The sequence below is a fragment of the Pseudophryne corroboree genome, chromosome 2 (genome assembly GCF_028390025.1).
Source record: "Pseudophryne corroboree isolate aPseCor3 chromosome 2, aPseCor3.hap2, whole genome shotgun sequence".
NCBI classification, from domain to species: Eukaryota; Metazoa; Chordata; class Amphibia; order Anura; family Myobatrachidae; genus Pseudophryne; species Pseudophryne corroboree.
The window spans coordinates 442194652-442221219 of record NC_086445.1 but is presented as its reverse complement, the minus strand read 5'-3'; the positions used below and the strand labels follow the sequence as shown (position 1 = coordinate 442221219).

General features: G+C 47.2%; 1 protein-coding gene across 8 annotated transcripts in view; it reads left to right on the top strand.

Annotated features, from left to right (window-relative positions):
• The window catches only part of NF1 (neurofibromin 1), a 738710-nt gene that overhangs the window by 123366 nt on the left and 588776 nt on the right, over positions 1-26568 (top strand). For all 8 annotated transcript variants that reach the window (XM_063953658.1, XM_063953661.1, XM_063953657.1 and 5 more), the window contains exons 2-3: positions 8350-8493; positions 15471-15554. In XM_063953658.1, the coding sequence (XP_063809728.1) occupies positions 8395-8493; positions 15471-15554 (183 nt within the window). In that variant the 5' untranslated portion in view covers positions 8350-8394. The remainder of the gene's footprint in view (positions 1-8349; positions 8494-15470; positions 15555-26568) is intronic.

Genomic DNA, 26568 nt, shown 5'->3' with positions numbered 1-26568 from the left:
AAATCCTTCTGTCTCTTCATGTAATCTCTGACATACCCAATGTTGAAATGGGGGCCATATCATAACTTCCAAACTACTTGTTCTTCTTTACTCTGAGGGTAGTTTTTAATGATATAGACTGTCTATTTAGGGTAGCTGTCCTGCTGCAGATTACATTTGGAGCCAATCAGACACGGTATTGCATGATGGATAAGTACCTGCCTGTATTTCTCAGCATTGAGGACACCATTAATCTTGACCAAATCCCCAACTCCAGTTGCTGAAATTCAGCCTTGCAAGGAGCATCCACCATGCTTCACTGTTGTCGGTAGACACTCATTGTATTGCTCTCCAGTCCTTCGGTGAACAAACTGCCTTCTGTTACAGCCAAATATTTCAGATTTTGACTCATCAGTCCAGAGCACCTGCTGCCATTTTTCTGCACCCCAATTCATATGTTTTTGTGCATAGTTTAGTCACTCTGCTTTCTTTCAACACCAAAGGTATAGCTTTTTGGACGCAATTTTTATATTAAGATCACTTCTGGACAGATTCCTTTGAACAGTTTATTGGTGTACCTGGGTGCCATTGGTTTCTGCCAGTTCTGACCTGGGTGTGGATTATTAGATCTACACTAAAAAGGTCTACCACTAATGGTAGACATGCATAAGGTCGACAGGGCCAAAAAGTCGACGTGGAAATGGTCGACTCAATGGTAGACTTTTGTGTTTTTTTGGGGAGTTTTGTCACTTTTCTTACGTCCTAGAGGATGCTGGGGTCCACATTAGTACCATGGGGTATAGACGGGTCCACCAGGAGCCATTGGCACTTTAAGAGTTTGAGAGTGTGGGCTGGCTCCTCCCTCTATGCCCCTCCTACCAGTCTCATTTAGAAAATGTGCCGGAGGAGTCGGTCACAGCAAGGGGAGCTCTACAGAGCTTTTCTAGAAAAGTTTATTTTTAGAGTTTATTATTTTACAGGGAGGCTGCTGGCAACAGCCTCCCTGCAGCGAGGGACTAAGGGGGGAGCAGTGTCCGCCCTGCAGGGTCTGAGCCACTGTCTCCGCTGATTGGACACTGAGCACCAGAGGGGTCGGCTCGTTCTCCGCCACAGGGAACCGCTCGCCCCAGCAGCATGCCGCCAACCCCTTGCAGAGTTGAAGATGTGGTGAGTGAGACACCGATCCCCCTAGCAAACGGGGGGCCGGTGTGAAGATGGCGGCAACGGGGAGGGAGCGCAGTATCAACTGTGCTCCGGGGAAGGCTCAGAGGCACATGGTGCGGTGCTGTGAGGGGCGCCCTGGGCCAGTGCTTACCCCCACACTGGTCCAGAAGCCAGCCTGACGGGGTCCGTGGATCTCAGCCAGCACATTTCCCTCAGGCCAGTATAATCCATGAAGAGCGGGAAGACAGCGCCATTAAAGGGGCGGAGCTTCTCCTCAGAGTGGACCCTGCAGCGTTCCAGTGCCATTTTCCTGCCTGCACAGCGCTGAGGGGAAGAAAAGGTCCCTCTACAGCAACTCCAGCTATCTGTACACAGTACCAGGGGGTTGTAGAAGGTAGGGGAGGCTGTAATACGTCGGTGTATCCTATTGAGGTGCACAGTCAACGCTGACAAGGGGTCTCCCTTTGCTAAAAGCGAATTGTGTGGGTTGGCTCCAATCTCTGTGTCTCTCTTGCCATTCTTGGGTGGGGGGAAACTGCCCCCACCTGTATGTGTGTGCAGTGTTTGGTGGTCTTCTTTAGCTATGTCCAGGGACACTGTGTCATATGCTTCAGAGGATTTATCCTCCCAGGATGATCCCATTCCATGTTATCAGGATAGCATTGGTTTAGCACAGATACCAGCAAGGGAACCTCAGTAGTTTTCCTCTATCAAATCTTGGATTTCTCAGATTTCTGACAGGGTTGCAAGTAATGAATCTGCAACCCAGGTATTACAGAGCTCTATGGCAGTATGGCCGGTTGCTGGTACCTCAGGACGCCCCGCTATATACCCCCACAAACGTGCACTTGTGCATGTCTCACAAGACGACAACGGATACCGATTCTGACACCACAGATTGTGATGGGGATGTGTTGCGGGGGTCCGCATCTCTTGCAAAGGGGTAGCAATTGTTGATTGAGGCTATTAGGGATGTGTTGAATGTTAGTGATACCACACCTGAGCAGGTTGAAGAGGCCTTTTTCACTGAAAATAAAAAAGCCTCGCTAACTTCCCTGCGTCAAAGGAATTGAATGCTATATTTGAAAAAGCATGGGAAAACCCTGAGAAAAAATGCCAGGTCCAGGTGGCATTTCCTTTTCCCAAGGAGGATAGGAAAAAATGGGAAAACCCGCCGATTGTTGACGCATCTGTGTCCAGACTCTCAAAGAAGGTGGTTTTGCCTGTTCCAGGATCTATCGCCTTAAAGGAGCCGGCTGATAGAAAAATTGATAACATGCTTAAATCAATGTACACTGCTTCAGGGGCCATATTACGTCCCACTATTGCTACTGCATGGATTGCAAAAGCAATAGTAAAGTGGTCGGCCTTACTTGAGGATTTGAATATGATGAATAGGGATGACGTTGCATTATATTTACGCAACATACATGATTCAGCAGGTTTTATGGTAGAATCCATGAAAGACCTGGGTTCCATGGCTGCGGGAATATCTTCCATGTCTGTTTCAGCTCGTCGGAGACTGTGGCTGCACCAGTGGTCGGCCAACGCGGAATCCAGAAAAAGTGTGGAGTCCCTACCCTATACAGGTCAGGCTCTCTTTTGGGGAAGCTCTAGACGCGTGGATATCCACAGCTACAGCGGGTAAGTCTCGGTTTCTTCCCTCAGCTGCACATGCTCCGAAGAAATCCTTCTCTTCATCTGCAACGCAGTCCTTTCGGTCTAATAAGCCTAGAAAGGCCAGGACGTCCAATACCTTCTTAAGGGGAGGTTGAGTTAAGTCCAAGAAACCTGCCGCTGCAGGTTCCGAGGAACAAAAGCCTGCTTCAGGTATGCCAAAGTCCTACGCATGACGGTGGGCCGCGCGGCCTGGAGGTGGGGCCAGAGGGAGCGAGACTCTGATACTTCAGTCACGTCTGGGTTTCGTCAGGCCTTGTTCCCTGGGTGATTGAAATTCCAGCATGTATCCCTGGGATACAATATCTAAGTCTCCCTCCTCATCGCTTTTTCAAATCAGGCTTACCAACTCTGTTGGCAGACAGCACTGTATTACAAGACGCTGTCCAAAAACTGGTGGAGTCACAGGTCATTGTGCCAGTACCACCTCACATGCAGAACAATGGTAACTATTCAAACCTTTTCGTGGTACCGAAACCGGATGGTTCGGTCAGGCCCATTCTGAACCTAAAATCAATAAACCCCTTTCTGAAGGAGTTCAAGTTCAAGATGGAGTCTCTCAGGGCGGTGATGTCAGGTCTAGAAGAGGGGGAATTCCTGGTATCACTGGATATCAAGGATGCGTACCTCAACATTCCGATCTGGCTGCTGCATCAGGCTTATCTGGTGATACAAACTATGGTGTGGGATGTCCTGAAGCCAGCACCGGTGTCGGTTCATCAATGCATTCGCCTGTTGGGAAAGATGGTGGCCTCTTACGAGGTTCCACGCTCGGACCTTCCAACTGGATCCTCTGGACAAGTGGTCGAGATCTCATCTCCACATGCACCAGAGAATTTGTCTGTCGTCGAAGGCCAGGATTTCGCTTCTCTGGTGGTTACAATTACCTCGCCTTCTGGAGTGCTGCAGGTTCGGGATTCAGGAATGGGTGCTTCTAACCACGGATGCAAGCCTTCGGGGCTGGGGAGCAGTCACTCAAGCAGTAATTTGCCAAGGACTGTGGTCAAGCCTGGAAGCCGACCTGCCCATCAACATCCTGGAACTAAGAGCCGTCTACAACAGTCTTCTTCAGGCGGCCCCTCTTCTAAGAAATCGGGCCATTCAAGTGCAGTCGGACAACTTAACAACAGTGGCTTACATAAACCGACAGGGCAGAACGAAGAGCAGAGCGGCTATGTCAGGGGTGACCAGAACACTCCTCTGGACAGAAAAACATGCGTTGGCGCTGTCAGCCATCTTCATTCCAGGAGTAGACAACTGGGAAGCAGTCTTCCTCAGCAGACACGATCTCCATCCAGGGGAGTGGGGTCTCCATCCAGAGGTGTTCAAGGAAATAACAGACCTTTGGGGATTAACCCAAATAGACATGATGGCCTCTCGTTTCAACAGGAAGCTTCGGCGTTATTATTCCAGGTTGACTGACCCACAAGCAGTGGCAGTGGACGCCCTGGTGTCTCTGTAGGTGTTCCAGTCAGTGTACATGTTTCCACCACTCCCACTCATCCAAGAATCCTAAAGCTCATAAGGAGAAAAAGGGTTCAAGCGATCCTCATTGCTCCAGACTGGCCGAGAAGTACTTGGTACGTGGACCTTCTGAATCTACTGCGAGAAGAACCGAGGCCTCTTCCTCTTCGGGAGGACCTGCTGCAGCAGGGGCATTTGCCTATCAAGACTTACCCCGGCTACGTTTGACGGCATGGAAGTTGAGCGCCTGATACTTGCTCGGAAGGGGTAACGTCTAAACATTACCATCGTATTTTGCAAAAATATGTCTCTTGGTGTGAATCCAAGAAGTTTACTATGGTGGAGTTTCAACTCGGACATTTTCTCCTCTTCCTGCGAGCAGGTGTGGATATGGGCCTGAGGTTTAGGATCTGTGAAGGTCCAGATTTCGGCCCTATCCATTTTCTTCCAGAAACAATTGGCCGCCCTCCCTGAGGTTCAGACTTTTTTGAAGGGAGTTCTGCACATCCAACCTCCCTTTTGTACCGCCTTCGGCATCTTGGGACCTTAACGTGGTGTTGCAGTTCCTCCAGTCGGATTGGTTTAAGTCTCTACAGGTGGTTGAGGTCAAATTTCTTACATGGAAAGCGGTCACGTTGTTGGCCTTAGCTTCTGCTAGACGCGTGTCCGAATTGGGGGCTTTATCCTGTAAAAGCCCTTACTTGATCTTTCACGAAGATAGAGCTGAGCTCCGGGCATGTCAGCAGTTTCTTCCAAAGGTTGTGTCGGCATTTCATATAAACCAACCTATTGTGGTGCCAGTGGCTACTGACTCCTCAATTACATCAAAGTCCTTGGATGTTGTGAGGGCTCTGAAGATATATGTGAAGAGAACTTCTTGTCACAGAAAGTCGGACTCTCTGTTTGTCCTATATGATCCCAAGAAAATTGAGTGTCCTGCTACTAAGCAGACGATCTCTCGCTGGATTAGGTTCACTATCTAGCACGCTTATTCTACGGCAGGATTGCCATGTCCAAAATCTGTTAAGACCCACTCTACTCGTAAGGTGGGGTCTTCCTGGGCGGCTGCCCGGGGTGTCTCGGCATTGCAACTTTGTCGAGCTGCAACTTGGTCTGGGTCGAACAGGTTTGCAAAGTTTTACAAGTTCGATACTTTGGCATCTGATGATCTGAAGTTCAGTCAATCAGTTCTGCAGGAGCCTCCGCGCTCTCCCTCCAGTTCTGGGAGCTTTGGTCTATCCCCATGGTACTAATGTGGACTCCAGCATCCTCTAGGACGTAAGAGAAAATAATATTTTGGTTATCTACCGGTAAATCCTTTTTTCTCGTAGTCCGTAGAGGATGCTGGGCACCCGTCCAGTGCTTCGTTTTCCAGCAACCGTTATTTGGTTCGGTACTACTTTGTTTAGTTATGTTATGCATTGTTACCTGGTAAGTAATGTTTCAGCAGTTGCTGAATGTTTCAAGTTAGTTAGCTTTATGTGCCTAGTTTGTGTGAGCTGGTATGAATCTCGCCACTATCTGTGTTAAATCCTTCTCTCGAAGATGTCCGTCTCCTCAGACGCTGTTTCTAAAGTGAGTCTGGTAGGAGGGGCATAGAGGGAGGAGCCAGCCCACACTCTCAAACTCTTAAAGTGCCAATGGCTCCTGGTGGACCCGTCTATACCCCATGGTACTAATGTGGACCCCAGCATCCTCTACGGACTACGAGAAAAGGATTTACCGGTAGGTAACCAAAATCCTATTATTGCTGTTAATCGGGTGAATGTGAGTGGAGCATGTGGTGGGGGCCAGGATTTGGTGAAATGTCACCAGCTAATAAAATCATGATAGAGAAAATTAGACTTGTAGGAGATTTGTGAATGTTATTTGTGGTGACGTGTATGTTATTGTCAGTTTAGAAAGCGAAGTTAAAAGCTCATGAGTGTTAAGAGAGGAGTGTATAATTGAGGCAACAGTGTGTACAGATGGGTGAGTTGCAAGGAGAATGTAAGGATGTAATTGTTTTGGAGAGAATACCACGGAGTGCAGTAACCAAAAACAATTTGTGGTAGACGGTGTGTGTGTGTGTGAAATAAATCTCCAGTTATTTAGGCTTAGAGCATAACGAAGTTGCAGTTTTTAAAGTTAAACGTTCAAATATCTGTACACTGGTGTTCAGCTGTTCCAGAATTTGACCTTTCTTCAACATCTATGCTACTAAATTGCTTGTTCATTGTTATTCTCTGGTCCTCCTTTTTCCAATCCATCCCTTTCCAACCTAATATCAATTCACACTCACATTCGTTCTCTTCACTCTTCTTCTAACTGTTGCCTTGCCACCCTGATGATTATTTCCTCCCACGCCTATATCTAAGATTTCTCCTGTGTTACACCCCTCATCCTGCAAACTATCACTGAAAACTCACCTGTGCATTCAGACCTATAGCTATTTCATACTCATAACTCCCACTCTCTGTTTTCTTCTAAGGCTGGGCATACGCTGCACAGATAAAGCGGCCAACTGGCCGTCGCGCTGCCAAGTGACCGATTAGTCAAGCTATACACACTAGACCAGACATCACAGCAGGGCAAGCATTTGAATTTGCCTGCCCAGCTGTGACGATGGTGTTGATGGTCCAGCTAGTGTACAGGTGGTCGCCGAGTCGATTGTACACACAGCCAGGCATGCCAATATATTTACAAGATTTATCGTTAACGGCTGTGCTGCTAGGCCGACACAATATGTCAGGTTTTCGCACCCTCTGATCTGTTTGGGATATACAGTTTGTTGATATGACTAATAATATATCGCATATATTTTCACAGTAAGGATAATACGTGTTTGGAATTCCCTGCCTGAGAGAGTAGTAATGGCGGACTCAGTCAACACCTTTTAAGAATGGGTTAGATAAATTCCTAATGGATAAGGATATCCAGGGTTTTGGTACATAATCGTGCACTATAGTTACTATGATAAGAGGAATAAAACACAAGGGCTGGCATCAGCATCAGACAAAATTTAGACCAAAGTAATCCTGCATAGGAGACCACAAATAGGTTGAACTCGATGGACAATTGTCTTTTTTTCAACCTTAGATACTATGTTACTATGTATATCGACACGTGTTAATCCAGCTTTAGTTCACCACCCAGTTATACCCTCCACTCCCCTAGACTAAAAGCTCTCACGAGCAGGGCCTATAGCTTCTTGGGTCGCATCCTTTAGTATCCTCCTCTATATTTCATTGTGGGATTTCCACCCTTGTACTGTCTATTTTAGCCTTGTTAGATTGCATTAAATGTATTGATTGTGTGCATTATTGTAGTTTTCCCTGTACGGCACTATGGACCATGCTGGCAACACATAAATAATATGATTCCTATTGGGACAGCATACAAACGTTTTTTAAACCTAATTCACTGTGGGCCGACATGCACCTCTGGATATGCTGGACTGTTCCCAAGCTCTCCTCTCACTGTGAAAAGATGCTGTGCGCATGGCATATATTCACTGGCAATGAGCGCTACGCCGCAACTTTTCCCACCTGCGGGACACTATGGCCCGAGGCTGCTTCAGTGTAGCACCGCCATCGTGGCATGGCACATTTTGGCACCTTATAATCGGGCACGGCATGGCACCACCCCAAAACAGCCTAGTATAAACATTAGATCCTTACTGTTGCATGCGCAAAGTACCGAACATCAATTCTTTGCTTCATGTGCAGCTTCTCTGTCCACATCTGAATTAGGCCCCATATTGACAGTCTTTATCATGACTAGTTAAAAACTTAAATATCATTTAGTTACTTTGTTTCTCTCCACTCTCCTGCACATTCGAGCCATAGCCAAGTCCTTTCATTTTGTGCTTTTTGAATTGTCGCTGTTACCAAAATTGAGCACTTGACACATCTTTCATCGTTCTTGTAGGTTTCTGTGGGTTTCCAGTCATTGGATATGTTTATTCTGTGGCTGTGGCATGTTCTGTTTGGGCGGTCTTAAATATGCTGGGCAACGTTGCAATTTAAAAAAAAAATATAAATATGTATTTGATGTCTGAAACTTTTTTCCTTTTCTCTTTTGCAGCTTCCAATTAAAGCCGGGCAGCAGAATACACACACCAAAGTCAGCATGGAGCACAACAAAGAGTGTCTCATAAACATTTCAAAGTACAAATTTTCTCTGGTCATAAGTGGACTTACACACATTTTAAAAAATGTAAACAACATGGTAAGTGTTTATCCAATTTGTACCTACAGAAATGTATTGAAATTAGATTAGCCACTGGAACGTTTTTGCCCCTTAATGGCCAAACTCCACTAAATATTTCAGGATAAAGATGTAGTAGGAATCCTTTTTTATCTTGTAGGTTACCCAAATTAGTTTTATTTTATATCTTTATTTTTGGTACAGGTATGGCTTTCTTTTGATAACCAATTTTATTGGTTATAGCTCACACATACCATATCTGTTTTGTTTATTCAGAGTCTGACCTAGTCACAGGTCCTAGCCATTACTTATTTATTAACATTTATTTATATAGCGTCATATTCTCTTATGCTGCAATTTCCGATTGAGGACAATCACAGTAATACGACACTGGTTATTGTCAGACAAGAGTGCCCTGCATGTTAATGGGGGGTACACACGGGGTGATTTTTGCCTATTTCTCTATCGTCCTAGTGGATGCTGGGGTTCCTGAAAGGACCAAGGGGGAATAGCGGCTCCGCAGGAGACAGGGCACAAAAAGTAAAGCTTTTCCAGATCAGGTGGTGTGCACTGGCTCCTCCCCCTATGACCCTCCACCAGACTCCAGTTAGATTTTTGTGCCCGGCCAAGAAGGGTGCAATCTAGGTGGCTCTCCTAAAGAGCTGCTTAGAAAAAGTTTAGCTTAGGTTTTTTATTTTACAGTGAGTCCTGCTGGCAACAGGATCACTGCAACGAGGGACTGAGGGGAGAAGAAGTGAACTCACCTGCGTGCAGGATGGATTGGCTTCTTGGCTACTGGACATCAGCTCCAGAGGGACGATCACAGGTACAGCCTGGATGGTCACCGGAGCCGCGCCGCCGGCCCCCTTGCAGATGCTGAAGTCAGAAGAGGTCCAGAATCGGCAGCTGAAGACTCCTGCAGTCTTCTAAAGGTAGCGCACAGCACTGCAGCTGTGCGCCATTTTCCTCTCAGCACACTTCACACGCAGTCACTGAGGGTGCAGGGCGCTGGGGGGGGGCGCCCTGGGAGGCAAATGTAACCTATATAAAGGCTAAAAATACCTCACATATAGCCCCCAGAGGCTATATGGAGATATTTAACCCCTGCCTGGATTCACTAAATAGCGGGAGACGAGCCCGCCGGAAAAGGGGCGGGGCCTATCTCCTCAGCACACGGCGCCATTTCCTCTCACAGCTCCGCTGGTCAGGACGGCTCCCAGGTCTCTCCCCTGCACTGCACTACAGAAACAGGGTAAAACAGAGAGGGGGGGCAAATTTATGGTGATATTTTGATATATATAAAGCAGCTATAAGGGAGCACTTATTATAAGGCTATCCCTGTTATATATATATATAGCGCTTTTGGTGTGTGCTGGCAAACTCTCCCTCTGTCTCCCCAAAGGGCTAGTGGGTCCTGTCTTCGTTAGGAGCATTCCCTGTGTGTCTGCTGTGTGTCGGTACGTGTGTGTCGACATGTATGAGGACGATATTGGTGTGGAGGCGGAGCAATTGCCAAATATGAGGATGTCACCCCCTAGGGAGTCGACACCAGAATGGATGCCTTTATTTATGGAACTACGGGATAGTGTCAACACGCTAAAGCAGTCGTTTGACGACATGAGACGGCCGGACAATCAATTAGTGCCTGTCCAGGCGACTCAAACACCGTCAGGGGCTGTGAAACGCCTTTTGCCTCAGTCGGTCGACACAGACCCAGACGCAGGCACTGACTCCAGTGGTGACGGTGACGAATCAACCGTATTTTCCAGTAGGGCCACACGTTATATGATTTTGGCAATGAAGGAGGCGTTACATTTAGCTGATACTACAGGTACCACTAAACAGGGTATTATGTGGGGTGTGAAAAAACTACCTATAGTTTTTCCTGAATCAGAAGAATTAAATGACGTGTGTAATGAAGCGTGGGTTGCCCCTGATAAAAAGCTGATAATTTCAAAGAAATTATTGGCATTATACCCTTTCCCGCCAGAGGTTAGGGAGCGCTGGGAAACACCTCCTAGGGTGGACAAGGCGCTAACACGCTTATCTAAACAAGTGGCGTTACCCTCTCCTGAGACGGCCGCACTTAAAGATCCATCAGATAGGAGGATGGAAAATATCCAAAAAAGTATATACACACATGCAGGTGTTATACTACGACCAGCTATAGCGACTGCCTGGATGTGCAGTGCTGGGGTAGTTTGGTCAGAGTCCCTGATTGAAAATATTGATACCCTGGACAGGGACAATATTTTACTGTCGTTAGAACAAATAAAGGATGCATTTCTTTATATACGTGATGCACAGAGGGATATCTGCACACTGGCATCACGGGTAAGTGCTATGTCCATTTCGGCCAGAAGAGCTTTATGGACGCGACAGTGGACAGGCGATGCGGATTCAAAACGACATATGGAAGTTTTGCCGTATAAAGGGGAGGAGTTATTTGGAGTCGGTCTATCAGATTTGGTGGCCACGGCTACAGCCGGGAAATCCACCTTTCTACCTCAAGTCACTCCCCAACAGAAAAAGGCACCGACTTTTCAACCGCAGCCCTTTCGTTCCTTTAAAAATAAGAGGGCAAAGGGCTATTCATATCTGCCACGAGGCAGAGGTCGAGGGAAGAGACAGCAACAGGCAGCTCCTTCCCAGGAACAGAAGCCTTCCCCGGCTTCTACAAAAGCCTCAGCATGACGCTGGGGCTTCTCAAGCGGACTCGGGGACGGTGGGTGGTCGTCTCAAAAATTACAGCGCGCAGTGGGCTCACTCGCAGGTAGATCCCTGGATCCTGCAGATAATATCTCAGGGGTACAGGTTGGAATTAGAGACAGATCCACCTCGCCGTTTCCTGAAGTCTGCTTTACCAACGTCCCCCTCCGAAAGGGAGACGGTTTTGGAAGCCATTCACAAGCTGTACTCTCAGCAGGTGATAGTCAAGGTACCTCTTCTACAACAAGGGAAGGGGTATTATTCCACTCTTTTTGTGGTACCGAAGCCGGATGGCTCGGTAAGGCCTATTCTAAATCTGAAGTCCTTGAACCTGTACATAAAGAAGTTCAAGTTCAAGATGGAGTCACTCAGAGCAGTGATAGCGAACCTGGAAGAGGGGGACTTTATGGTATCCTTGGACATCAAGGATGCGTATCTCCACGTTCCAATTTACCCCTCACACCAGGGGTACCTCAGGTTCGTTGTACAAAACTGTCACTATCAGTTTCAGACGCTGCCGTTCGGATTGTCCACGGCACCTCGGGTCTTTACAAAGGTAATGGCCGAGATGATGATTCTTCTTCGAAGAAAAGGCATGTTAATTATCCCATACTTGGACGATCTCCTAATAAGGGCAAGGTCCAGAGAACAACTAGAGATGGGATTAGCACTGTCGCTAAAACAGCACGGGTGGATTCTGAATATTCCAAAATCCCAGTTAATGCCGACAACTCGTCTGCTGTTCCTAGGGATGATTCTGGACACGGTTCAGAAAAAGATTTTTCTCCCGGAGGAAAAAGCCAAGGAGTTATCCGAGCTTGTCAGGAACCTCCTAAAACCAGGAAAGGTGTCTGTACATCAATGCACAAGAGTCCTGGGAAAAATGGTGGCTTCTTACGAAGCAATTCCATTCGGCAGATTCCACGCAAGAATTTTCCAAAGGGATCTGTTGGACAAATGGTCAGGGTCGCATCTTCAGATGCACCTGCGGATAACCCTGTCTCCAAGGACAAGGGTGTCTCTTCTGTGGTGGTTGCAGAGTGCTCATCTATTGGAGGGCCGCAGATTCGGCATACAGGATTGGATCCTGGTGACCACGGACGCCAGCCTGAGAGGCTGGGGAGCAGTCACACAAGGAAGAAACTTCCAGGGAGTATGGACGAGCCTGGAAACGTCTCTTCACATAAACATTCTGGAACTAAGAGCAATATACAATGCTCTAAGCCAGGCAGAACCTCTGCTTCAGGGAAAACCGGTGTTGATCCAGTCGGACAACATCACGGCAGTCGCCCATGTGAACAGACAGGGCGGCACAAGAAGCAGGAGTGCAATGGCAGAAGCTGCAAGGATTCTTCGCTGGGCAGAGAATCATGTGATAGCACTGTCAGCAGTGTTCATCCCGGGAGTGGACAACTGGGAAGCAGACTTCCTCAGCAGACACGATCTTCACCCGGGAGAGTGGGGACTTCATCCAGAAGTCTTCCACTTGCTGGTAACCCGTTGGGAAAGACCAATGGTGGACATGATGGCGTCTCGCCTCAACAAAAAACTGGACAGGTATTGCGCCAGGTCAAGAGATCCGCAGGCAATAGCTGTGGACGCGCTGGTAACGCCTTGGGTGTACCAGTCGGTGTATGTGTTTCCTCCTCTGCCTCTCATACCAAAAGTATTGAGAATTATACGGCAAAGAGGCGTAAGGACGATACTAGTGGTTCCGGATTGGCCAAGAAGGACTTGGTACCCGGAACTTCAAGAGATGATCACGGAAGATCCGTGGCCTCTACCTCTAAGGAGGGACTTGCTTCAGCAGGGTCCCTGTCTGTTTCAAGACTTACCGCGGCTGCGTTTGACGGCATGGCGGTTGAACGCCGGATCCTAAAGGAAAAAGGCATGCCGGAAGAAGTCATTCCTACTTTGATTAAAGCAAGGAAGGAAGTAACCGTGCAACATTATCACCGAATTTGGCGAAAATATGTTGCGTGGTGCGAAGATCGGAGTGCTCCGACGGAGGAATTTCAACTGGGTCGATTCCTACATTTCCTGCAATCAGGATTGTCTATGGGTCTCAAATTGGGATCTATTAAGGTTCAAATTTCGGCCCTGTCGATTTTCTTTCAAAAAGAATTGGCTTCAGTCCCTGAAGTCCAGACCTTTTGTTAAGGGAGTGCTACATATACAGCCTCCTGTGGTGCCTCCAGTGGCACCGTGGGATCTCAATGTGGTTTTGGACTTTCTAAAATCTCATTGGTTTGAACCACTAAAGAAGGTGGATTTGAAATATCTCACATGGAAAGTGACCATGCTTCTAGCCCTGGCTTCGGCCAGGAGAGTGTCAGAACTGGCAGCTTTATCTTACAAAAGCCCATATCTGATTTTCCATTCGGACAGGGCAGAACTGCGGACTCGTCCGCATTTTCTCCCTAAGGTGGTGTCAGCATTTCATCTGAACCAGCCTATTGTAGTGCCTGCGGCTACAAGTGACTTGGAGGACTCCAAGTTACTGGACGTTGTCAGAGCATTAAAAATATATATTGCAAGGACAGCTGGAGTCAGAAAATCTGACTCGTTGTTTATATTGTATGCACCCAACAAGATGGGTGCTCCTGCGTCTAAGCAGACGATTGCTCGTTGGATCTGTAGCACAATCCAACTTGCACATTCTGTGGCAGGCCTGCCACAGCCTAAATCTGTAAAGGCCCACTCCACAAGGAAGGTGGGTTCATCTTGGGCGGCTGCCCGAGGGGTCTCGGCATTACAACTTTGCCGAGCAGCTACGTGGTCAGGGGAGAACACGTTTGTAAAATTTTACAAATTTGATACTCTGGCTAAGGAGGACCTGGAGTTCTCTCATTCGGTGCTGCAGAGTCATCCGCACTCTCCCGCCCGTTTGGGAGCTTTGGTATAATCCCCATGGTCCTTTCAGGAACCCCAGCATCCACTAGGACGATAGAGAAAATAAGATTTTACTTACCGATAAATCTATTTCTCGGAGTCCGTAGTGGATGCTGGGCGCCCATCCCAAGTGCGGATTATCTGCAATAATTGTACATAGTTATTGTTAACTAATTCGGGTTATTGTTGAAGGAAGCCATCTTTCAGAGGCTCCGCTGTTATCATACTGTTAACTGGGTTTAGATCACAAGTTGTACGGTGTGATTGGTGTGGCTGGTATGAGTCTTACCCGGGATTCAAAATCCTCCCTTATTGTGTACGCTCGTCCGGGCACAGTACCTAACTGGAGTCTGGAGGAGGGTCATAGGGGGAGGAGCCAGTGCACACCACCTGATCTGGAAAAGCTTTACTTTTTGTGCCCTGTCTCCTGCGGAGCCGCTATTCCCCCTTGGTCCTTTCAGGAACCCCAGCATCCACTACGGACTCCGAGAAATAGATTTATCGGTAAGTAAAATCTTATTTTTCTAAGCGTTCTGTCTAGATCACTTAGAAATTAAGCACGGATCGCTCCGTGTGTATGCCCCATAGCGAATGCGATGCGCAGTCCCACGCGTCACCATCGCCCGCTAAAATCTTTAGCACATGCAGGCAAGATCTGTATGTGCTAAACTACCTAGCATGTGCATAAAGAACACTGGTTAGCACAGATCGCTTAGCACACATTGCTGTGTGTATGTATTTATGTATATAGCAGTGATGGGGAACCTTTGGCACTCCAGCTGTTATTGAACTACACATCCAAGCATGCCCTGCTACTGCATGGCCAAATATCAAAACTGTAGCAGGACATGCTGGGATGTGTAGTTCAACAACAGCTGGAGTGCCAAAGGTTCCCCATCGCTGGTATATAGCCTCAATTCGCCATAGGGCACGATTGGGCCACTGAGGAAGGTGTAGCGTACTTTATTTTTCTTGAAGCTTTGCATGTTATTCACATCGCAGACACAGCTGAACACCGCTCAGTGAACTGCAGACACTGGGCTACGACTTTAACGTCACATGAATTTAGTTTTTAACATGTACAAAGTCGCAGATGAAGCATAAGGGAACTCCGTAGCACTTCATATAGAGATTCAGACTCATTTGCACACAGATAAACAGATGTTGTATATCAAATGAATTTGTGTAGTCTAGCGAAGTAACTTTTGTACTTCCAATTGTTCTGTTTGTGCAATGTTTAGAATACCCTCAGTATGTCCAGAAAGCAATAGTAATGAAAACTATATTACAATGTATGAAAAAGGTGCAGTACTGTATGCACTAGTCTTCAGGTAGTAAGTTTAATTTTATTAAATAACATGTTAGTTTGTTTTTTATGTATTTTTGTTTTTAAACAGAGAATATTTGGAGAAGCCGCTGAAAAAAATTTATATTTGTCGCAGCTCATTATATTGGACACACTGGAAAAATGTCTTGCCGGAGTGAGTATGAACATATTTTGGCATGCACACCATTGTGACTGCTGTGAAGTCTAAGGCACCCACGGCCGGTCTTAAGCCAGCCTTACTGGCTTATTTTTTTTTTTTTTATACTGGTAGCTAAAAATAGATTCAGGTAGATGAAGGCACCTTCAGGACACTTGACTCTTTGAAAAAGTCACGTAACATTGGACAGACATGAGGGAAAACAAATATACATGTTCATTTTTATAATTATTTTCTGTGTCTTGTATTGTATAAAGCATATGTAAAGGAACTAGATTTTTACCCCCTAGGGCAGTGGTTCCCAAACTTTCTTGACTCACCCTAGAGCAGGCATTCCCAACCGCGGTCCTCAAGGCACACCAACAGTGCAGGTTTTAGTGATATCCAGGCTTCAGCACAGATGGTTAATTCAAAATAACTGAGGTACTAATTACATCACCTGTGTTCAAGCCTGGATATCACTAATACCAGGACTGTTAGTGTGCTTTGAGGACCGTGGTTGGGAAACACTGCCCTAGAGTATCAGCATTTTTTTCATGGCATCCCTAGGATAAAAGTTTTTTTTTATACATTTTTGGAAAAAATTGTTAACTTAAGTAAATTGTGCCTACTTTTCCTCAGAGTCATTTAGTGGTGTCCAGTTTTGCTTCTGATTGGCCAAGTTTTATGGTTGGCAGCCACTAGCTCTGGTTTTGGCTGTCACTTTGACCATAAATAATTTGATTTGGTCCACTAACCTGAGGCACCCCTGCAAGAGCCTCTCAGCACCCCAGGTTGCCTAGGCACACGGTTTGGGGACCACTTCCCTAACGGTATCGGTATAGGATCCCAGTGGTCAGGAGACAGACGCCCCGCTGGTCCGCTGCGCTCGCCACGCATCGGGTGCGGTGGCCAATTTGAGTCACCACACTATTATATTCCCCCTCGGGTGGTGGCGTAGATCCAAGGGTGAATTCCGAGCTTGTGTCTTTATTCCGACTGCCGGCATTTCGCCGGATGTAGGGATTCCGATGTCTTCATTCTGACAGCCGGGATGTTAACCGCATACCCGAAGATGTGATGCAGCATAAATGTATTAAAACTGTCCATGTGCTTACATCCAAAATATACAGCAAATCATGCTGGCTGTTTAATTGACAGATTCTAAAACCTAGGGACATACCAATTTTGTATATTTTCCGAATCTTCCAAGCAGGGGGGTTCTAGTTATTATAATGTGCTATCATAGGAGGGAATGTAATAACCCGTGTTTTTTTTTTTTTTTTTTAACGGTCTACTTTCAGGTAATTTAATGTACTATAGGAACCTATTTATTAAAGTGGCTTTTCATAAAACTACAGTTTCTGCATATTTTTTTCTGTCACCGCTGTGTACTAATAGCCTAATGCAGAGGCTATCACAGTAATCTCATTCAAAAGGCTAACTATCTGTGTATATCATAGTCCCCATTATTATCAAGTGGAACTATGGTCTTGCCCCTGTGTAACAAACACTGATAAGCTACCCCCATCCATATGGGTTAATTTTAGTATATAGTGGGGATATTTTCATATAACAGTCTCTATACCGATTGTTTATAATCGTGGTAGTGCCGTAATTATTAATACGGCGTAGGGGATGATTTATCAACTAGTTTTATCATACGAAACAAGTTTTAAAACCTGGTTTATGATAAGTAGTGCTCCAGCCAATCGGCTCCCATCTGTAATTTTGACAGTCACATGGCAGTTAGGAGCTGATTGGCTATAGCACCATTTATCATAAAGGGTTAAAGACTCGTCGTGTATGATAAATTGTGTTGCTAAATCAGCCCTATTCTCCCCATAATAAGTCTAGAGGCAAAATGTCTAGAAATATGCCAGAATTATTCTCCACTAGATACAAGTCACCATACCAATTTTTGTAATGGCAAACATACAAGTTGTCAGCAGGCTGACTGCAAAAGAGCCCCTCGCGGGCTTTCTGCGCACACCACGCTGCCGACACGGTGGAGCGGTACGTGCGCCACGCTATTTATTTCTTTTTTCTCCCTCCAGCGGTGTCGTGGACAATCAAAGAGGGAGAGTAGTTGTCTGTACACCAGCTGTCGGGATCCCGGCACCGGTATGCTGAGCGCCGGGATCCCGACACATGTTATATCGAGTGCCTTCTCTTTTGAGTGGCATGTTGGTAGTCTTAATGCAATTTCTGGTGAATTTTAAAGTTGCTAAAAATTCCCAACCCATTTCCCTCCCTTTATTGTTTCCCAAGGACTGGCTTTGAGAAGCCCTGCTTTAATTGCTGAAAGTATTCTAAATGCAGTTTTTTTTATTGATTATTAACAATTACTTATATATTGCAAACCTATTCCGTTGCGCTTTACAATTGGGAAGAAACCGTAATAAAACAATGGGTAATAACAGACAGAGAGGCAAATTAGAGCTAGCTACGTAAGGTACTTTTCTCTCAGTCTTACAGTATACCTGCAAACTGCAGTCAAGTGAACTTTTCAAAATCCAAACTATGCATTTATATAACACAAATATAGTATAGCACATGAAAATGGTACTAAACCCAACTTTACATGAAATACAAAAACGGTTTTGTATTTTCATTAAATGCTTTTCCATTGGGTAAACTTGGCCCTTCAAGAAAGAGTCAGAGCTCCTCCTCCTCTATATCCTCAGCCAAAAAAACAGCATTTATTTAACACCCAGAACAGGAGGAGTAAAATATGAAGGGGAGAGAAGACAGAAATATAGAGGACAGTATAACAATGGGGACATAATAAAACATCTAAGGGTGGTAGCAAGGAATGGAGTAGGACCTGGGTCTACAGGCTCCCCAACCCACTCATCCTGTTCACTATCCTGCTGGACGGAGAAGTGGGTACAGAACGCTTTATTCTGTACCTGAACTGCTGAGGGCACCACTGGTGTGCAGTGTATGGGTCCGGCGTGCTCCCTGATACCCTGTTCTCCCCCTGCTGTGCGGAAACCTGTGTGAGCCGGCCGCCATCTTGAAACCGTCCGAGTGCATCTGCATCTCCTCCTGCACTCCCTGGTGGCCCCTCACTGCTGGGGCACACTCCTGGCGGCCCGATGGCTGCTCCACCGGACCAGGCATTGCTCTGTATTCCTGCACGATCCCGCTGACCGGAGGTCCCGGCCGCCATTTTGGATAAGGACGGCTGCGGTGCTCTGAGCTGCATGCACTCCCAGCTTCCTGGTCCACCTCAGCGCTGCTGCGGCCGGCCTGGCTGAAGTCCCTGTACACCTCTCCCCTGCTTGCTGGCTGTGGGGCTGATTACTGGCTCCCGCTTGACCCTGGAGTCGGATGGCTGCCATTTTGGAAAATCGGGGCTTCCTTCCGTAGTGCATGCCTACAGTGTGTTACCCTCTGCCTGCCTGTGCCTCCCCTGGCTGGTTGCAGCTTGATATTAATTAAGGTGTCTGCTGTGCCTCTGTGCATGTGGGGGATCTCTGGGTGACTGCCCCCCTCCTCTCCCTGTTCTCTGTGAGGGTGTATACTGGAGGCAGATCTCTATTCTCCCCATGCTCCTGCTACTGTGTATGACATAGCCTGTCCTGGAATTGCTTCCCTCTGGAATTAAACCTTTTACACTGTTGGTGGTACTGTCCTTTCATGTGCACGTTTGGGGACTGTTGATACTCTAAAAGTAATAATACCACATTTTCTCTAACGTCCTAGTGGATGCTGGGACTCCGTCAGGACCATGGGGAATAGCGGGCTCCGCAGGAGACAGGGCACATCTAAATAAAGCTTTTAGGATCACATGGTGCGTACTGGCTCCTCCCCCTATGACCCTCCTCCAAGCCTCAGTTAGGTTTTTGTGCCCGTCCGAGAAGGGTGCAATCTAGGTGGCTCTCCTAAAGAGCTGCTTAGAAAAAGTTTTTTTAGGTTTAAATCTCAGTGAATCCTGCTGGCAACAGGATCACTGCATCGAGGGACTTAGGGGAGAGATTTCCAACTCACCTGCGTGCAGGATGGATTGGAGTCTTAGGCTACTGGACACTTAGCTCCAGAGGGAGTCGGAACACAGGTCCTCCTGGGGTTCGTCCCGGAGCCGCGCCGCCGATCCCCCTTACAGACGCTGAAGACGGAGGTCCGGAAAGCAGGCGGCAGAAGACTCCTCAGTCTTCATGAAGGTAGCGCACAGCACTGCAGCTGTGCGCCATTGTTGCTACACGTCTCACTGATTCAGTCACGGAGGGTGCAGGGCGCTGCTGGGGGCGCCCTGGGCAGCAATATTAAATACCTTTAGTGGCAAAATAAATACATCACATATAGCCATTAAGGCTATATGTATGTATTTAACCCAGGCCAGTTTTCTTAAAACCCGGGAGAAAAGCCCGCTGAAAAAGGGGCGGAGCTTATTCTCCTCAGCACTCAGCGCCATTTTCCTGCTCAGCTCCGCTGGTGAGGAAGGCTCCCAGGACTCTCCCCTGCACTGCACTACAGAAACAGGGTAACAAAGAGAAGGGGGGCATAATTTGGCGATATTGATATATTAAAAGCGCTTATATCAAAAACAACACCTTCTAGGGTTGTTTATATACATTTATAGCGCTTTTGGTGTGTGCTGGCAAACTCTCCCTCTGTCTCCCCAAAGGGCTAAGAGGGTCCTGTCTTCGATTAGAGCATTCCCTGTGTGGCTGCTGTGTGTCGGTACGTGTGTGTCGACATGTATGAGGACGATGTTGGTGTGGAGGCAGAGCAATTGCCGGTAATGGTGATGTCACCCCCTAGGGAGTCGACACCGGAATGGATGGCTTTAGTTATGGAATTACGTGATAATGTTAGCACATTACAAAAGTCAGTTGACGAAATGAGACGGCCGGAAAACCAGTTAGTACCGGCTCAGGCGTCTCAGACACCGTCAGGGGCTGTAAAACGTCCCTTACCTCAGTCAGTCGACACGGGTACCGACACAGATGAATCTAGTGTCGACGGTGAAGAAACAAACGTATTTTCCAATAGGGCCACACGTTATATGATCACGGCAATGAAGGAGGCTTTGCAGATCTCTGATACTGCTGGTACCTCAAAGAGGGGTATTATGTGGGGGGTGAAAAAACTACCTGTAGCTTTTCCAGAATCAGAGGAATTGAATGACGTGTGTGACGAAGCGTGGGTTAACCCAGATAGAAAACTGCTAATTTCCAAGAAGTTATTGGCATTATACCCTTTCCCACCAGAGGTTAGGGCGCGCTGGGAAACACCCCCTAGGGTGGATAAGGCGCTCACACGTTTATCAAAGCAAGTGGCGTTGCCGTCTCCTGATACGGCCGCCCTCAAGGATCCAGCAGATAGGAGGCTGGAAACTACACTGAAGAGTATATACACACATACTGGTGTTATACTGCGACCGGCAGTAGCCTCAGCCTGGATGTGCAGTGCTGGGGTAGTGTGGTTGGATTCTCTGACTGAAAATATTGATACCCTGGATAGGGACAGTATTTTATTGACTCTAGAGCAATTAAAGGATGCTTTTCTTTATATGCGAGATGCTCAGAGGGATATTTGTACTCTAGCATCAAGAGTAAGCGCGATGTCCATATCTGCCAGAAGAAGTTTATGGACGCGACAGTGGTCAGGTGATGCGGATTCCAAAAGGCATATGGAAGTATTGCCATATAAAGGAGAGGAATTATTTGGGGTCGGTCTTTCGGACCTGGTGGCCACGGCAACTGCCGGCAAATCCACTTTTTTACCTCAGACCCCCTCCCAACAGAAAAAGACACCGTCTTTTCAGCCGCAGTCCTTTCGCTCCTATAAAAACAAGCGACCAAAAGGACAGTCTTATCTGCCGCGAGGCAGAGGAAAGGGTAAGAGAGGGCAGCAAGCAGCCCCTGCCCAGGACCAGAAGCCCGCCCCGGGTTCTACAAAGCCATCAGCATGACGCTGGGGCTTTACAAGCGGACTCAGGAGCGGTGGGGGGTCGACTCAAGATTTTCAGCAATCAGTGGGCTCGCTCACAAGTGGACCCGTGGATCCTGCAGATAATATCTCAGGGTTACATGTTGGAGTTCGAAAGGTCTCCCCCTCGCCGGTTCCTAAAGTCTGCTTTACCAACGTCTCCCTCAGAGAGGACGTCGGTTTTGGAAGCCATTCACAAGCTGTATTCTCAGCAGGTGATAGTCAAGGTACCCCTCCTACAACAGGGAAAGGGGTATTATTCCACACTATTTGTGGTACCGAAGCCGGACGGTTCGGTAAGACCTATTCTAAACCTGAAATCCTTGAACCTGTACATACAGAAATTCAAGTTCAAGATGGAGTCACTCAGAGCAGTGATAGCGAATCTGGAAGAAGGGGACTTCATGGTGTCCCTGGACATAAAAGATGCTTATCTGCATGTCCCAATTTACCCCTCACACCAAGGGTATCTCAGGTTCGTGATACAAGACTGTCATTATCAGTTTCAAACGCTGCCGTTTGGTTTGTCCACGGCCCCTCGGGTCTTTACCAAGGTAATGACCGAAATGATGGTTCTTCTACGAAGAAAAGGCGTATTAATTATCCCTTACTTGGACGATCTCCTGATAAGGGCAAAGTCCAGAGAACAGCTGGAAGTCGGTGTAGCACTATCCCAGGTAGTGCTTCAGCAACACGGGTGGATTCTGAATCTTCCAAAATCTCAATTGACCCCGACAACTCGTCTGCTGTTTCTGGGAATGATTCTGGACACGGTTCAGAAAAAGGTGTTTCTCCCGGAGGAGAAAGCAAGGGAGTTATCCGAACTTGTCAGGAACCTCCTAAAACCAGGAACTGTGTCAGTACATCAATGCACAAGAGTCCTGGGAAAGATGGTGGCTTCTTACGAAGCGATTCCATTCGGCAGATTCCATGCACGGACATTTCAGTGGGATCTGCTGGACAAATGGTCCGGATCGCATCTGCACATGCATCAGCGGATAACACTGTCACCAAGAACAAGGTTGTCTCTCCTGTGGTGGTTGCAGAGTGCCCATCTGTTAGAGGGCCGCAGATTCGGCATACAGGACTGGGTCCTGGTGACTACGGATGCCAGCCTACGAGGCTGGGGAGCAGTCACACAGGGAAGAAACTTCCAGGGCGTGTGGTCAAACCTGGAGACGTCCCTTCACATAAATATACTGGAGCTAAGAGCGATCTACAATGCTCTAAGCCTGGCAAAATCGCTGCTTCAGGGTCAGCCGGTGTTGATCCAGTCGGACAACATCACGGCAGTCGCCCACGTAAACCGACAAGGCGGCACGAGAAGCAGAAGAGCAATGACAGAAGCTGCAAGGATTCTGCGCTGGGCGGAGATTCATGTCATAGCACTGTCAGCAGTGTTCATCCCGGGAGTGGACAACTGGGAAGCAGACTTCCTCAGCAGACACGACCTTCACCCGGGAGAGTGGGGACTTCATCCAGAAGTCTTCCACATGATTGTGAACCGTTGGGAAAGACCAAAGGTGGACATGATGGCGTCTCGCCTCAACAAAAAATTGGACAGATATTGCGCCAGGTCAAGAGACCCTCAGGCAATAGCTGTGGACGCTCTAGTAACACCGTGGGTGTACCAGTCAGTGTATGTGTTCCCTCCTCTGCCTCTCATACCAAAGGTACTGAGAATTATACGGAAAAGAGGAGTAAGAACAATACTGGTGGCTCCGGACTGGCCAAGAAGAACTTGGTATCCGGAACTTCAAGAGATGCTCACGGAGGATCCATGGCCTCTACCTCTAAGAAGGGATCTGCTTCAGCAGGGACCTTGTATGTTCCAAGACTTACCGCGTCTGCGTTTGACGGCATGGCGGTTGAACGCCGGATTCTAAAAGAAAACGGCATTCCAGAGGAAGTTATTCCTACCTTGATTAAGGCTAGAAAGGAAGTGACTGTACAACATTATCACCGCATTTGGCGAAAATATGTTGCGTGGTGTGAGGCCAAGAAGGCTCCAACGGAAGAATTTCAATTGGGTCGATTCTTACATTTCCTGCAAGCAGGATTGTCTATGGGCCTAAAATTGGGGTCCATTAAAGTTCAAATTTCGGCCTTATCAATCTTCTTCCAGAAGGAATTGGCATCAGTGCCTGAAGTACAAACTTTTGTCAAAGGTGTACTACATATACAACCCCCAATAGTGCCTCCAGTGGCACCGTGGGATTTGAACGTAGTTTTGAATTTTCTCAAATCTCATTGGTTTGAGCCTCTAAAATCGGTAGATTTAAAATACCTTACATGTAAGGTAACCATGCTATTGGCCCTGGCTTCAGCCAGGAGAGTTTCAGAGTTGGCGGCTTTATCATACAAAAGCCCATATCTGATTTTCCATTCGGACGGGGCAGAACTGCGGACACGTCCTCATTTTCTCCCTAAGGTGGTTTCGGCTTTTCACTTGAACCAGCCTATTGTGGTGCCTGCGGCTACTAGCGACTTGGAGGACTCCAAGTTACTGGACGTTGTCAGAGCATTAAAAATATATATTTCAAGGACAGCTGGAGTCAGAAAATCTGACTCGTTGTTTATATTGTATGCACCCAACAAGATGGGTGCTCCTGCGTCTAAACAGACGATTGCACGTTGGATCTGTAGCACAATCCAACTTGCACATTCTGTGGCAGGCCTGCCACAGCCTAAATCTGTAAAGGCCCACTCCACAAGGAAAGTGGGCTCATCTTGGGCGGCTGCCCGAGGGGTCTCGGCATTACAACTTTGCCGAGCAGCTACGTGGTCAGGGGAGAACACGTTTGTAAAATTTTACAAATTTGATACTCTGGCTAAGGAGGACCTGGAGTTCTCTCATTCGGTGCTGCAGAGTCATCCGCACTCTCCCGCCCGTTTGGGAGCTTTGGTATAATCCCCATGGTCCTGACGGAGTCCCAGCATCCACTAGGACGTTAGAGAAAATAAGAATTTACTTACCGATAATTCTATTTCTCATAGTCCGTAGTGGATGCTTGGGCGCCCATCCCAAGTGCGGATTGTCTGCAATACTTGTACATAGTTATTGTTACAAAGATCGGGTTATTACTATTGTTGTGAGCCATCTTTTCAGAGGCTACTTCGTTTTTTGTTATCATACTGTTAACTGGGTTCAGATCACAAGTTGTACGGTGTGATTGGTGTGGCTGGTATGAGTCTTACCCGGGATTCAAGATCCTTCCTTATTGTGTACGCTCGTCCGGGCACAGTACCTAACTGAGGCTTGGAGGAGGGTCATAGGGGGAGGAGCCAGTACGCACCATGTGATCCTAAAAGCTTTATTTAGATGTGCCCTGTCTCCTGCGGAGCCCGCTATTCCCCATGGTCCTGACGGAGTCCCAGCATCCACTACGGACTATGAGAAATAGAATTATCGGTAAGTAAATTCTTATTTTCTCATAGTCCGTAGTGGATGCTGGGCGCCCATCCCAAGTGCGGATTGTCTGCAATACTTGTACATAGTTATTGTTACAAAGATCGGGTTATTACTATTGTTGTGAGCCATCTTTTCAGAGGCTACTTCGTTTTTTGTTATCATACTGTTAACTGGGTTCAGATCACAAGTTGTACGGTGTGATTGGTGTGGCTGGTATGAGTCTTACCCGGGATTCAAGATCCTTCCTTATTGTGTACGCTCGTCCGGGCACAGTACCTAACTGAGGCTTGGAGGAGGGTCATAGGGGGAGGAGCCAGTACGCACCATGTGATCCTAAAAGCTTTATTTAGATGTGCCCTGTCTCCTGCGGAGCCCGCTATTCCCCATGGTCCTGACGGAGTCCCAGCATCCACTACGGACTATGAGAAATAGAATTATCGGTAAGTAAATTCTTATTTTATTGATGCTGTGAAGCTGCCTGTAGCCCAGACTGCAGCTGCTGCACCACCGCTGGGCCTCCACAGGGCTACTCTCTGATTTAGCGTCTTATTTGTATTTAATTTTCTTTTTCTTTTTCATCCACTAGGGGTCACTGGAGTACTCTTGGGATTTTCATCCAGGCGAATGGGCATTAAATACAGAAGTATTTCTCATGCTGGTCCAGAGGTGGGGTTACCCACAGGTGGACTTGATGGCATCTCGCCACAATCATCAAATGCCCCAGTATGTAATCAGAACGAGAGATCCAGAGGCAGTGGCGGTGGATGCTCTCACAGTCCGGTGGCCATACAGTCTAGTGTATCGGTTTCCACCGTTTCCGCTGCTCCCGCTATTGCTAAAACGGATCAAAAGAGAGTTAGTCACAGTCATACTAGTGGCGCCTCATTGGCCACGGAGAGCTTGGTTCTCGGATCTTCGCGGATTACTCGCAGACGATCCTTGGCCGCTCCCACTACGTCCGGACCTGTTACAACAGGGTCCGTTTCTTTACCCCGATTTAGCGCGGCTGCGTTTGACGGGGTGGCTGTTGAGACCGCCCTCTTAAGAAGAGAGGGCATTCCAGAATCAGTCATTCCAACCATGTTACGAGCTAGAAAGCCGGTTACGGCAGCTCATTATTACAGAATTTGGCGTGCCTATATAGGTTGGTGTGAAGCTCGCAAATTTCCGACATCTTCTTTCAAGTTATCCCGTCTTTTGTTATTTCTACAGATGGGGTTAGATGGAGGTCTACGTCTATCCACACTAAAAGTGCAGATATCTGCTTTGTCAATTTACTTTCAAAGACGATTGGCTCTTTTGCCATCAGTACACACCTTTATGCAGGGTGTCCTCAGAGTACAGCCTCCATTCATTCCACCTACAGCGCCATGGGACTTGAATCTGGTTTTATATTTCTTACAGTCTTTTCATTTCGAACCCTTACAACAAGTGGATATTACATTTCTCACTTGGAAAACTATTTTTCTTCTAGCCTTGGCTTCGGCAAGGCGGGTTTCAGATTTGGGTGCCTTGTCATGCAAGCCGCCATATTTGGTGTTTCATGATGACAGAGCGGAACTTCGGACGAATTCCGCTTTCTTACCAAAGGTAGTGTCATCTTTTTACATCAAGCAACCAATAGTAGTTCCTGTGTTATCAGGACATTCTGAAACTCTGGATGTGGTACGCGCTTTACGC